The following is a 15,046-nucleotide window of genomic DNA, read 5'->3' as shown; positions in this document are numbered from 1 at the left end:
CGTTATTGTTACTGTTTGATTCTTATTAAACATCATTTCATTATTGTCACACAGACAGAAGACTGTCACATGTTTCAAAGTGGAAACTGATTGATTTAGTAAGTCAGACAGTGAAGCTTCAAAAACAGCTCAGCTCTTTCATTTTAATGTTCACGGGACTAAAAACTCAAGTGAGTGTTAACAACAAGTCAGTAAGAAGAAGAAAACATTGAACCCTGATCTTTAGTCAATTTACAACATTAATGTGAAATAAAGGATCAGTGAGGATAAAACTAATGTGGCACTATAAAACTGATAGCAGAGAAATGTCATCTGAATACAGAAAACTGTGCAATTACATTACAATTCATATAACGTAAAACATTTTCTGATTTCAGGGAGCATCTCATTTTCTGAAACAGAAATGAGATGCTCATTTCATCATGTAAAGTACATTTTATTTACCTGAGCTGTGAGATATAAGGCAGACACTGCAGGAAACTCCTCACTTCACTCTCTTCATGTGAGCAGCCTGTCAGCTTCACTTGTTTCTTCTCTGGTTGGAGTTTCAGCACTTCCAGGAGGATGGAGGTCTTTCTCTCTGAGAGGTTTATGGACCAGACTGCAGGAGCTGACTGGAAAACTGACTGTAATGATGGAAGGACACTCAAGCCTGTTTTAGTCTCATAAGAGTACAGGTCCATCAGGAAGTCACACCATTTCTCTTTCAGAGGACTGTTTTTGTATCTGCACACTGATGATAACAGCTCCAGTATCTTCTCTCCTGTCTGCTGTTCTCTCTCTGCTGCTGCACAGAACAGATTCACAAAGAACTTCGTTGTGTCTTCATCTGATGTCTCATCATCAACACTGGAACAATAAGAAGGAAACATTTAGTGATGATTTGATGTGAGCTGCATAAAAATAACCACACACTACTGATGGATAAATATGTCTGTATCATTACACACTTTTACATTTGAAATGTTGCTAAAACATAAGCTAATGGTTGAAATCTGGAGCACAACAGCAAACAAGATGGGCTCAGGACATCTTACTATTCATCCCTGATAGATCATAGATAGATCAAAAGAAAGGAACAATGGTGAACCAGCCACAGGGTCATGGGCATGTGGAGAGTGAAGGCTAGCCCATATCATCTAATCCAACAGACAACCTACTGTGGCTCAAGTTGGTGTAAAAGGAAATGCTGGTTATGACAGGAGGGTGTCAGTGCACAGTCAATTGCAATTCGTTGCATGTAGTGCTGCATAACTACTGACCACTGTCCATGGCTGAAAGTGCCAAAAAGAGGCACGTAAGGTATAACACTAAACCATGGAGGATTGAAAGAAGGTAGTCTGTTCTGATGAATCATGTTGTCTTTTATATCACATGGATGAACAGGTGTGTGTGCTGTTTACCTGGAAAACACCTGGAACTAAAATGGGAAGAAGGCGAGCCAGCAGAGGCAGTGGGATGTTTTGGCCAATGTTCTAATGGGGAGTCTTGCCATCTATTTGAATGTTAATTTGACACCTACTACCTACCTAAGGATTTTTGCAAATTTACATCATTTCATGGAAATAGTATTTCCAGAAATCTGAGGCATCTTTCAGCAGGATAATGATTTGAGGAGCATAATAACGAGTTTGAGATGTTGACTTGTAAATTCCCCAGATCTCAATACAATCAATTGTTTGTGAGATGTGCAGGACAGCCTGATCCATGGATGTTCCACCTCTCAACTTACAGGGCTTGAATGATCTATTGTTAACATTTTTGTGCCAGATACCCTAGCACACATTGAGAGGTCTAGTAAAGTCCATGCCTCGACAGGTCAGGGCTGTTTGGCAGCAAAAGGTGTACCAACAAAATATTAGGCAGATGCTCAAAATTTTATGCCTAATTGGCATAAAATTTAGCAAACAAAAAAACAAAATACAGCATATCACCACAAAGACCTCATACCAGCTGTCAGCACAGGTGATTATTAGGGCTTATTATGCTGTCCAAAGAATCCAGCACATTGCAGTCTCTGAGTAGTACACAGAAAAGTATGTTCATGGTCAAAAGTACTCTAGAGTCAAATGTGAGACTATCTGTCCAACAGCTAAAGCTTGGCCCAAATTGGGTCATCTGTGACGACCCCCTCTGCTAGGCGACAGGTGGGGAGAAACATATATAAGCCCTCTCACGAAATCAGAGTAAATAAGGGGTTTTATTGCAAACGTTAAACTGAAAACAGACGGGACTGTTCAACAGACCACCGGGCAAACAATTAATACACAAAGAAAAGAACAGGCAAGAATAAAAACTAAGGGTTAACTTAGGTGAGTCAGCAAACACAAGACTCTAATAAAACTAAGGTCAGCTGTATATCAGGGTTTACAAACACAGTTCAAATGCTGGGCAGACGAAACAAAACAAAAGGGCAGTCTCACTTCCTCCAAGGCCCAGGGCCGTAACACCCCTCCCCGTAATTTTTGCTAGTTTTTTTTCTTTCAGGTTTGGGGGGGGGGGGGGGGGGGGGGGGGGGGGGGGCAAGTACCTGAAGGCTTCAGAGGGGCTCTTAATTTTTTTAGGGGTCCTAGAGGAACCCTTTTGAGGGAGGAGGTGTTACGTCCCTCTGCAGCCCCTAATCTCTTCAGTGGGTTCAGCTGTTGCTAATTGACCACACCTGGTCAGGTGTGGATAAAAGGATACCTGAGGCAGGTATCTTGTCTTTGCCTTGGTGGCACCAGCCATTTTAGCCAAACTGCTATGCATTTTAGGATTAAAACCTCTTCTCACTAACACTCTGGTATTCATCTCCTTTTTTTATGTTGCGGCTTTTGAGCCGAGTCGTAACTAGGGATGGGTATCGTTTAGGTTTTATCCGATACCAGTGCCAAACCGGTACTTTTGAAACGGTGCCAGTGCTTAAACGGTGCTCAAACCGGTGCTTAAAGAATGAAGAACACAAAATTGGTCCAAAAACCTCTCATGTTCAGCTGTTTTTTGTAAAAAGATAACAATGTTAGCCTTTTCTGCAGCTATGGGGCATATATGGTATCACTCTTGGCTGGAAGCAGTGCTTAAACAATGGAAAAAAACACCAACTTTGTCCGAAAACCTCTCATGTTTAACTGTTTTCCACTTTTTCTTTAGTCATTTTAGCCTTTTTGGCCAGGGTGAAGGGAGTATCTGCCATTCAACAAGAAGACAGCCGCATGTAGCTATGATGATGTTTGCTAGTTCACCTTACATACATTAATGTAATAACGTGGTTAGCCTACTCAACGTAAATTACACACGAACAACATTAAGCTACTCACACAGAGAAGAATGGCTGCTGCTGCCATCATCATCTGCCATCATTTCTGCTACACTGGCAGGGCTAGGGGCCAGGATTCTCCTTTTCGGGTTTTTGGAGGATATTGCTAACTCCAGGTCCGATAACAGGCACCACACCCGCAGTAGATGTGCACGGTGTGAGGTCTCGCAGCAAGCTATCAAATACGGTGCATTTCTCGGCTTTTAAAAAAACGCTATGCATCGCCAGGTGTTTCATCGGATTTGAGGTGTTACCTCCTTTGACAGTATCACAGTATCAGCTTAAAGCACTTGTTGCAGGCTGCTGAGTTTGCATATTTTGCTGTGAAGTACAGCCAGACTTTTGGCCGCTTCGCCTTGGGCATTTTAATCTGTAGCTCTGCTCTAAAAGAACGTACGTACCTGGACCCGCCTACTATCCTCGCAAACGTAAAATGATTGGCTAGAAGTGTATCACAGCTCAGGAAAAAAAAGCACCGAAATAAAGCACCGAAATGTGCGCTGCTTTTCGGTCTGGTTACTACCGTTTATGTCAGAACCGGTGCCATCATGGCATCCCTAGTCGTAACACATCCAACCAGATAATGATCCTAAGCACTCCAGTAAATCTCATAATAGAATCTGGGGAATAACAGCTGAAAAAGAATCTAAAGTGCTTTGAAAGAAAAGAGTCTGAGCTTCTTTAAGTTTCTTGAAGATGTTTCACCTCGCATCCAAGAAGCTTCTTCAGTTCTAAGAGCAAATGTTGGAGAGTTCCAGGATCAAATCCACCCTTGAAAGAGTGACCTTTGTCCTTTACATGCAGATGTAAAGCAGAGTCTTGTCTTGTTGAGGTGCCTCTTTTATGTTGTGCCATGCATTTATGAAGTGGGTGTTTGGTGTGTCCAATGCAGAGGTCTGAGCATTCCTTGCTGCACTGTACAGCATACACTACGTTGTCAAGTTTGTGTTTGGGAGTTTTGCCCTTGAGACGAAGCAATTTTTGTTTGAGTGTGTGTCTGGGTCCGATGGAATGTTGTACTTGAAGACTCTCCCGAGTTTCTCTGATAAATCTGCTACATAAGAGATGACAATATTGTTCCGTTTGTCCTTCTGTTTCTCCGTAGTTGGTGTCTGGTGTGTACTGTGAATCTTTGTTGATTTGAGGAAAGCCCAATTGGGATAAAAACACATTTTAGGAACTTTCTTTATATTCCCTATAAGACTGAAGGGCAAAGTGTGTAAGTGTGTTTGTCAGAATGTGAGTGCAACTGTGGTTCTGTTGTTTAGGCATAACATTGGAAGGTAGTGGAAGTAAACAATGCAATTATTGATTTTAATCATTTACCTGAGCTGTGAGATATAAGGCAGACACTGCAGGAAACTCCTCACGTTACTCTTTTTACAAGTGAAGCCTGTCAACTTCATCTCTTTCTTCTCTGGTTGGAGATTCAGCATTTTTGGGAGAATGGTGACCTTTTTATCTGAGGTGTCTATGAACCAAGCAACAGGAGCAGACCAGAAAACTGACTGCATCAATGGAAGGACACTCAATCCTGTTTTAGTCTCGTAGACCTTCACACGGGAACACAGATGCAGCAGGAAATCACACTGATATCTTATGTAACTACAATAATCATCCATGTTGTAATGATCTTTAACAGGGAATGTTTCATAGCTGCACACTGATGATAACAGCTCCAGTGTCTTCTCTCCTGTCTGCTGTTTTCTCTCTGCTGCTGCACAGAACAGATTCATGAAAAATCTGGTTTGATTGGACAGTTGTGATGTCTGATGGCAAAAACTGAAAATAAAGAGAAATAAAAATTAATTGAACACAGAACAGATAAGTTGCAATATTTGCTGAACAGTGAAAAATAGCATGAAGCAAAAAAAAAAAAAAAAAAAAAGCCCAAACAAGGTTTAAGCAAAACAAATTTGCTACAGATTTTGATTTAAAAAATTTGTAAGTAATGACCAGTGATGAACAGCAAAAATTATCTTCACACATAGCTTCACAAACAACAAGACCTGATTAGCGAGAGAGAGTTACAAATGAACAGAATCAACTTTTAGGGTCTTTTCTGAAATGAACATTTCTTTATAGATATTCATTGAGATAGCTTATAAAAAGGAAGCAGGGAAGGCTTTGACAAGAATATTGTTAGCAGGTGAATAAATCTTGTTTCAGGCTTATGTAAATTGATTAGAATCTTGTACTACTGATTTGTCAGACACACAGCTATAATGTGGAGGCTGAATTGGACCCTTGTATTGGCTTGCATGGTAAAACGGAAGTCTGTGTGCGTGTACAGCCAAGTAAACCTAGTGGGAGTTTCCCCCCAAAGAGGGATTCACTATGAGTTCACCCGAAACCCTGGCTGATTGGGACCCACACCCGCTTTCACACCTTGGCTCATGTGATTAGGTAGAGGATCATCAGGGGGTCCTTTGTCCCTCTTTGGGGGGGAAACCCCCACTGGGTTTAAATCTGGGACTCTCCACCTTTTGACCTTAGAACTGAAGAAGCTTCTCGGATGAGAGGTGAAACGTCGTCAAGCAACACAAAGAAGTCCAGACGCTTTTCTTTCCAAGCTCCTTAGACTAGTGTTTTGATGCATTCTCAAATAATCCACTTAAGGAAATCCCAAAAAGTTGATTCTGTACACAGCATTTTAAATGGAAGAAAGGTTTTGTCACTTATCCATGTGCCTTTTTCAGTCTCTGGTGAACAATGGACTGTGAGGTCAGTTTCTTGATCATTAATATGCAGTATTAGAATTCTACGTCAAGGAATCTGACAGATATTTTGTTTACATTCTACATTAAGCCTAAGAAATAACTATCAGTCATAAAGCAGAACACAGTGTCATATGCCACAACTGTTAAGTTGAGGGGACACAGACCATCAGCACCTGCCTCCCCCAGGGGTGTGTTCTTTCCCTGCTGCTCTTCTCCCTCTACACTAATGACAACACCTTGGCAGAAACATCCGTGAAACTCTTGAAATTTGCAGATGACACCAAGGTTATATGGTCTGATCCAGAACAATGAGGAGCCTGCATAAAGACAGGAGGTGTACCAGCTGATCCACTGGTGCCATCTGAAACATCTGGAGGTAAACCGACTCAAGACTCTGGAGATGACTGTGGGTCTTTCTGAGTCAAGTCCAGTAAATATTTCCTCAAAACCATCAACATGTTTTTTAGACCCCATTCCTACAAGACTGCTCAAAGACGTTCTACCATTAATTTGCTTAAATCTTAAATGTGATCAACATATCACTGTTAATCGACTATGTACCACAGGCTTTCAAGGCTGTAATTAAACCGTTGCTTTAAAAAAAAAAAAAATTCTTGGTCAAGTTATCTTAGCTAATTATAGGCCAATCTGCAACATACAACCGTTTCTTCAAAAATTCTTGAATTGGATTAGCATATTTGAAGAGTTTCAGTCAGGTTTCAGAGCTCATCACAGCACAGAAACGGCTTTAGTGAAGGCTACAAATGATATTCTTATGGCCTCTGACAGTGGACTCAGCTCTGTGCTTGTCCTGCTAGACCTTAGTGCAGCATTCGATACCGTTGACCATAATATCCTATTAGAGTGATTAGAGCACATTGTAGGTACTAAAAGGTACTGCGCTGCAATGGTTTGTGTCATACAGTGGGATGCAAAAGTTTGGGCAACCTTGTTAATAGTCATTATTTTCCTGTATAAATCGTTGGTTGTTACAATAAAAAATGTCAGTTAAATATATCATATATGAGACACGCACAGAGATATTTGAGAAGTGAAATGAAGTTTATTGGATTTACAGAAAGTGTACAATAATTGTTTAAACAAAATCAGGCAGGTGCATAAATTTGGGCACCGTTGTCATTTTATTGATTCCAAAACCTTCAGAGCTAATTGTTAGAGCTCAAATTGGCTTGGTAAGCTCAGTGACCCCTGACCTACATACACAGGTGAATCCAATAATGAGAAAGAGTATTTAAGGGGGTCAATTGTAAGTTTCCCTCCTCTTTCAATTTCCTCTGAAGAGTAGCAACATGGGGTCTCAAAACAACTCTCAAATGACCTGAAGACAAAGATTGTTCACCATCATGGTTTAGGGGAAGGATACAGAAAGCTGTCTCAGAGATTTAAGCTGTCTGTTTCCACAGTTAGGAACATATTGAGAAAATGGAAGACCACAGGCTCAGTTCAAGGTAAGGCTCGAAGTGGCAGACCAAGAAAAATCTTGGATAGACAGAAGCGACGAACGGTGAGAACAGTCAGAGTCAACCCACAGACCAGCACCAAAGACCTACAACATCATCTTGCAGCAGATGGAGTCACTGTGCATCATTCAACCATTTGGCGCACTTTACACAAGGAGATGCTGTATGCGAGAGTGATGCAGAGGAAGCCTTTTCTCCCCCCACAGCACAAACAGAGCCGCTTGAGGTTTGCTAAAGCACATTCGGACAAGCCAGCTTCATTCTAGAATAAGGTGCTGTGGACTGATGAAACTAAAATTGAGTTATTTGGGCATAACAAGGGGCGTTATGCATGGAGGAAAAAGAACACAGCATTCCAAGAAAAACACCTGCTACCTACAGTAAAATATGGTGGTGGTTCCATCATGCTGTGGGGCTGTGTGGCCAGTGCAGGGACTGGGAATCTTGTCAAAGTTGAGGGAAACATGGATTCCACTCAGTATCAGCAGATTCTGGAGACCAATGTCCAGGAATCAGTGACAAAGCTGAAGCTGCGCCAGGGCTGGATCTTTCAACAAGACAATGACCCGAAACACTGCTCAAAATCCACTAAGGCATTCATGCAGAGGAACAAGTTGAAGATATGCGTAGCTTATTTGAGAGTTTAAAAATGTGTTAGGTAGGATGTAGAATTATTGTAGAGACACTGACACTGCCCTGGATGCAATAAAGGCCTGAGTGTGTCATGAATTTAGGAGTAGATTTCTAGGAGGCCCTCCCCCACTTTGAACTGTGAAAGTAAGACAAAGAGAAGTTAATGTTGAGTGGAAATTCCCCAGGGGAGACCTGAGTGGGCGTCTCAGTGTTTGTAATATGTTAACTCTGTTTTCTCTGTTGTGTAGAGGAATTTGGTGTAGCTTGGGTGAGATTACTTTTATGACCCCCAGGAAGTCACGTATACAGACACACACACAGTGCTTTGACTGTTACGACACACCCACACCTACATGCACAGTCACTCACGTGCACTCGCATAGACACACGTGCTCGTGCATATACACACAAACACAGAGTTTGCAGCACACCATGGGGGTTTTATGATAGGATTGCTTCTACAAAGACAAAGGAGTGAAGATTTTGCAGAGGGACACCGGCCTTGCACGTCTTCCCTTCTAGAAGATACATGCTTAAATGGAGATGAATGAAGATGAATAAAGGTTTTGTGAAATGACTACCGAGTTCCGGTGCCGTCTCTGGATGCTTCGAGGAATAAAAAGAACCGGGGTGAAACTGATTTCGTAACAGTTTTGGTGCCAAAACCCAGGAATTCGCTCGAGGCCCAGAGAGGATGAATTGGCAGAGCTGAGATCGTGAAAACGAGGCGAACAGAGAGCTAGATCACATGATTGCAAGGTAAGCACGACCTGTTTATTTTCGAACTGTGCATATTGGATAAAGCCTAAATTATCTGTTTGCTAAGTTGAACGTATCTCAGTGTAAATTCCCTCAGTAGGTTAACCCTTTAAGACCTACCATAGAACCAAGTCCGCCAGAGCTTATAGTATATTTTTACATGCTGTGGAGCCATTTTATGGAGCATTTCAAGTTGCTATACATCAATACAACCATTATAGCCCAAATTTTAATTATGTCTGCATTAGGTGCATAGTAATTACATAAATTGCAAAAAAAGTGCAATAAACTACAAAAAAATTGAAAATCGTTTTTGATTTTTTTAACATATATTTCTAGTTAGAGAAATTTAAGAGGCTTATCCCTCAAAACTGTAAATACAAAAAAGTTGCACAAACTAGTTTCCCACCAAAGGAAATTTATTTTAAGTGTCTTCATAGTTTTATTTTTGAGATACACCAATTTTCATATACTGCAGGAAAAACGAAAAAATATATTATAGTGCAAATTTGCAAAATAACAGCATATGCATCAAAATAAAATATTTCCAGCAGTGCAATATGAGTCCTCAGCATCCCAGAAACGACACAGAAAGTCATAAAGTCAAACATAACTTTTAAAAACACAAGTATAGGCTCATAAGGCCACGATGGTAAAAAACTACATTTCCGCAAAATGACGTCACTTCCGGTTTCGGGCAGGTCATGCGGTCATGTGATAGTTCACGCTGATGGACGTAGGAAGTGTTACGAACAGCTGATCGGATCGGCAAAGCGTGTTTCTGGAATATCATGTTTTTGTTGCTCCAAGTGCTTTTTATGCAGTTTTTGCAAAGCTTTATGTGGAAGGAAACTGTGACCTAGGACAAGCTGATGGCATCAGATGTAAGTACAACTCCTCTGGTTTCATATGCAAAAAAATATTATTGCGCTAGCTTACGTGGTTGCAGTGCTACCGGGATTTAAAAATAGTTACGCAAAATGGAGCGTGTCCGCTCCGACCGGCTTTAAAGGGTTAAAGAAGCGGTGTTTGATCCGTCTTAGTTATTAGTTAATACAATCGGTGTTTCATCCGTGGCAGTGTGTGATCCGTCTTAATTATTTGGAAAAAAGTGGCGGTGTTGGGATCCGTCCCCGTGTGTTAAAGCAGGAAACGTGTGTTACTATTAGTTAGAAAGCAGGGTTTAAGGCCTATTCACTGGCTGAGGGCCATGTGTTCTGGGCTTGGCAGCTCCACTCATCTTCGGACGCGTCGGTGAGACCTGTAGGACAGGACGACCTGGTTGGTGACCTCGGCACCGGGCACGCCTTAAATATCTAAAGCTAGGTGCTGGATCCTAGTCGCGGTTGTTAACCTGCATGAGAGTGGGGGCAAGTTGGTTCGTTAGTGAGAGTACGACTGCTTGGCTCAGCCCACTGACTGCAGCGTGTGTAGACTGCATAGTGTGTGTGAAAGCGCCGTTAGAGTCGGCGTCTCGTCTGAAGTACAGGAGTCAATTAAAGTAACACAAAGAATTTGAGTCTAAAATTGTGTTTTTGTGGTGTGTGTGTGTCAGAAAATCGCCGTTAGAATCGGCGTCTTGATAAAGGTCGGGAATTACAGGAACTAAGAGATTTGAGTTTAAGATTGTGTTTTTGTCCATTTAAATGTGTTTTGAGAAAAAAGAGAAATCGCAGTTAGAGGCCGTGATGTAGTTTTTTGTGCTGTGATCTGAAGATTGTGAGCTTATAATCTTGTTTTTGTTCAGTTCTAAAAAAGCGGACCATACCCACTCTGTGTGCTGATCAGGGCATTGTCCTGAATCACAGCAGAGGAAGTGTCTCACAGAAAGTTTGAATGGGACTGCAAGAAGCATGAGGTGTGTGTGAGCCAGCCTCGAGGGGCGGGTTCAAAGGTGGAACAAAGGAGGAGTAAAGTGTGTGTGTGTGTGTGTGTGTGTGTGTGTGTGTGTGTGAGAGAGAGCGAGGTGGGGGTGAGTGTGTGTGAATTACTTGATGACAAAAAAGAGAGACAAAGTTGATTCTCTGAAATAATAATAGTCAAGAAATCATAGTGATCAAATAGGAGAAAATGAACTAAAGTAAATAAAGAAAACTAAAACAGTGGATTAGTGTTAAGTTAAAGAGAAATAAATTGATAAAATTAACAGTGACATTTAAAGGTGACCAAGTACTCAAGGATGAATGGAGAATTTGATTGGACTGTATGAGAGCTGTTGGGGTGAAAGGAAAATGAGGTTGGAGGAGTGAGTTAACAGGTTAATGTGTGGGTGTAAAACAATGGGGTAAAAAAAGAAAATAATAATAATAATGAAAACAAAGAAAATAAAAAGTGTGAGTGGGAAATTGTCTCCAACTGGGGGAAGCAGTGACACTACAGGTCATCTTCTTCCCCTACTGGACACAAAACGAAAACATAATTTGGAGTGTTGTGGATGAAAATAATTAACAACAACATCAAGAAGATTTTTTTATGTTTGCGGTTAAGAACAAATAAAATTTCATTTTCTGGGTTTAAAGTCAGTAGAGTTCAAAACAAAATAAGTAGAGATGTGTTGCTTTAGGAGTGATGAAAACATATGCAGTCACAGTGAATAATGAAAGTCTCTCAGTCTGTTGATTACAGGTGGGGAACGGACCTGGATCAATTCTCCACGAGCAGCAGTCAGAAGAAAATTATAGGTTAAGATCATTAGAAATAAAAAAAAAAAAAAAAAAATAGAAACACCCAGCCAGGATTTTGGCTGAATTGTTTTGCAGCTTCCCGTCCTCATCCTGAAAAAGCAAGCTCCAAGGAAGCTAATCTCTCCTTGAAGACAAGGAGTGCAGTTCCAGAAGCACAAGCATGAACATCAACAGTGGACAGCAGTCCAAGAGACAATACCAGAGTCCTGAGCAGAGAGGTCCAGCAGCGCTATGGGCAAACGACATCAGAAAGAGAAGATCCATCATCCTGATTGGATGAATGGAGATGCGTTTCCAACAAGCTGCAACTTCACTTTGTGTGAAGGACTTTTGAGAAGATTGTTGGAGTTTGACATTTGCCATGTTTGGAGCAAGATGCAATGAAAGAGACAGTGGGAGAATACACGGGAGAAAAGCTGAAATGAAGAACTGCTGTTGGACTGCAAAGTGGGAGAGGAGAACGGAGTGAAAGAAGGAGCAGGTGAGGACACAGAGGAATGCTGCTGTTTTAGTGTGGGGAATCAAATTGGGTTAAGGAATCCGGGGAGACAAGCGACTGCCTTGAAGGGGAGACAAGCGACTGCCTTGAAGGGGAGGATTGACAAAGTGTCCAGACCACCACAAAAGGGGGAGGAAGACAAGCACTGAGGTATGCAAGTGTACTGTTAGAGAAAATGGAAAGGCAACACCACACATGCACATAATGTGTACTAGAGGTAGCACACAATCATACATAAAGTGGCACACATCAAAAGAGGGTATTTGTAGAAGGGGTTAATAACACACAGCGTGGTTGCCGATGGTAACCTGCAAGCATTTGGGGTTTAGCTGTGCCTGATTATGACAGAGATTTTCATTTAGATGTTTCTGAAACAAAATTTGGAGTGAATGGAGTTTTGTTTCAGAAAAAAGGGGAAGGTACATAAAAGGACACACAGAAATAGAAAATAGAAAATCTGTATTTTTACTTTTCATTTTGATTTATTTATATTTTTGTTTTTGAACAGTGCACTGACTTTTGTTTGTGAATTTCTTTTCTTTAAGCAGATCTGCACGATGGGAATTAAAAGCGCTATGACGACATGTCGAGAAAATCGTTGCAAGTGAGTTTCTCCAAAATTACAATGGGCTCGGGAGAAAGTCACTTATCTGGGACAATTAGAAAGTAAGTTCCTGCCCAAAAAGGATTCAGCGAGGTAATCCAGTCTAAAATTCTTCTTTTTCTTTTTTGAAATGACGTCATTTTGCTGAGGGTGGAAATGAAATGCGACAATAGTTTCCACTATCAGCAAAGAAAGAATGGATGGATGGATGGATGGATGAATGAATGAATGAATGAAAAAAAAAAAACTGACTGACTGGCAAAAGCTGACAAAAGCTCACAAGACTTGACTGACTTGACCACTACTCAAGGTTAACCTCCACCTAGACAGGACAAAAGGGTGGACGAATCTATGTGTGTTTCTTTTACAGGTGCAGAAAGATGACAGCAACATCTGAGGTTGCATGCTGATTTAACTTTTAAATGTCACTTTCTGTGTTTGTGAATCTACCAGGGGTGTGTTATTCATGGGCTTGTGTTGCTCACAGAGGTTACTGTGAGAAAGTGTGTATACACCTGCGCAGCGCTAACATTTAAATTTCTTTTCTACAACAGAGAGTTAATCATGTGTTTGATTATGTTAGTTACAGCAGGACACACTAATGGTTAATGTTTTTTCTACTACAGGATTACTGGGTTTATGTGTGAAGGGAACTGTGTTTACAGGCTATATGTTGATTATGCTATTACACTGTGTTCTTGGGAAAATGTTGAATATTACAGGGGAGAAGTGAATATAGTGTGAGACACATGTTGAAACCAGTGTCACTCTTTTTACAGCACCAGGGTTAACTTTATGACCTTTTACAGCACCTCTGGAACCTATCGACCTCCGCCTTACCACCAGGACTGTCCATGTGTGTTGCTAATGTTTGTTTTTTCTAAGAGTGCATGTAGAGGATTCAGCAGAAAACAGACAAGTGACACGAGAAAACAAATAAGAGATGCAGTGTTTATGGAATAGTCTAATATTGAGCTCATAGTGATAAAACGAGTGGAGTGACATTGCTTAAGGAAAGTCACTGATTACATTGTGGAATAAATTGGGATGATTCATGATTTGGGGCAAATTATGGCAATAATAGTGATTTAATGATTTGAGAAAACCTGCACATGATACTTGTCTTTTATGCTGAATACTTTATTACTCTTATGGGCTACAGTTGGTTGCAAATGTGAAGTTTGATTTAACAGATTTGTCTTTGTATTGTATCTTTATTTGTTTCAGACATATAAAACAAAAAACAATATATACACACTACATATATTTTCATTTACAGATACGAATATATATGTAGACACACACACACACACACACACACATTAAGAATCCTTAGCTTCAATTTCCCCCTCAATTCATAGTCTCCTTCTCTGTCATAGAACATCCTCTGTATATTTCCTGGTAACATATTGTATCTGGCCTTGTACATGTCTTCCAGGATAAACAAGTTAAACAAGCTAAACATGTAACTGCTGACTAATGTTTTTACACAGGGTTACAGGTTGGAGTATGGCTGCTCCAAGTGGGAAACCCTGGAGATTGTTTTAGAGAGAATGTGCAACATTCTTGTACATGTCTCATTGGGGAGTTGACACATGGCGAGAGCCGTGTGGCACAAGAGGAGTTTCGATTTTTAATCTGCAGGTACCATGAGAAGAAGCGAGTAAGGAAGAGCGCCCACAAGATGGAAGCTGAGGCCAGGAGAGAAGCTTCAGGAGGAGACACAGCAGACATCGCACAGAGAGCTGTGCTACTGGGCTTCCAGGAGATCATCATGAGGAGACTTCGCACAGCAAAATCTTAAATAAAATGAAAGAGATTCAACGTTGAGGAAGACAACTAAGGTATACGACGTGCTCTGCCTTAAATCTTCAGCAGGGTTGGAACGTGAGAACCTGAGGGATGAAGGGAGCGTGCCAAGCTCCAAAAGTGATGGCGCAGAGGAAGTCCAACGATGGAATTGTGATTCTGTGTGAAGCACAAATGCTAGGAGACTGGGAAATAGTTGACACCACTTTTCCCAAGGATGAAGATCACCTAAAGTGTGTCACTTTGCCATGCAGATTTGATGCTCTGCAGAGAAGCCTTCTGCGAGGGAGAGATGTAAACAGACGAGCCTTTCGTCTACATTTACATCATGTCAACTTCTCTAGGCTGGTTGAGGGGAAATTGGAGAGAAACGGTAGTGTTAGGTGTGATAACTGTTGTTATTGTAACTGTGATTTTTCTTATAAGTGAATTGCCCAGAGACAGACCTGAATCCATTCCGGCGACTCCACCATCACAGGTGACGGTGATGCGAACCAAACACAGTGAAACAGGTAAATCAGATAAGTGTCTTGATTATTATGGCGGTATAGAGTTGGACTAC

At 41.1% G+C, this 15,046-nt stretch overlaps 1 protein-coding gene across 1 annotated transcript in view; it reads right to left on the bottom strand.

Moving 5' to 3' along the window:
* The window catches only part of LOC146547136 (uncharacterized), a 111,990-nt gene that overhangs the window by 50,664 nt on the left and 46,280 nt on the right, over window positions 1-15,046 (bottom strand). The window contains exons 6-7 of the mRNA XM_085264082.1: window positions 4,622-5,077; window positions 568-849 (exon numbers count right to left, since the gene is read on the bottom strand). Of these exons, the coding sequence (XP_085120208.1) occupies window positions 568-849; window positions 4,622-5,077 (738 nt within the window). The remainder of the gene's footprint in view (window positions 1-567; window positions 850-4,621; window positions 5,078-15,046) is intronic.

The sequence above is a fragment of the Mchenga conophoros genome, linkage group LG23 (genome assembly GCF_057382185.1).
Source record: "Mchenga conophoros isolate Kocher_MC1m ecotype Shallow Benthic linkage group LG23, M_conophoros_male_GT1.1, whole genome shotgun sequence".
NCBI lineage: Eukaryota > Metazoa > Chordata > Actinopteri > Cichliformes > Cichlidae > Mchenga > Mchenga conophoros.
The sequence above is the reverse complement of the archived record's forward strand: the minus strand, read 5'-3'. Positions and strand labels throughout refer to the sequence as shown.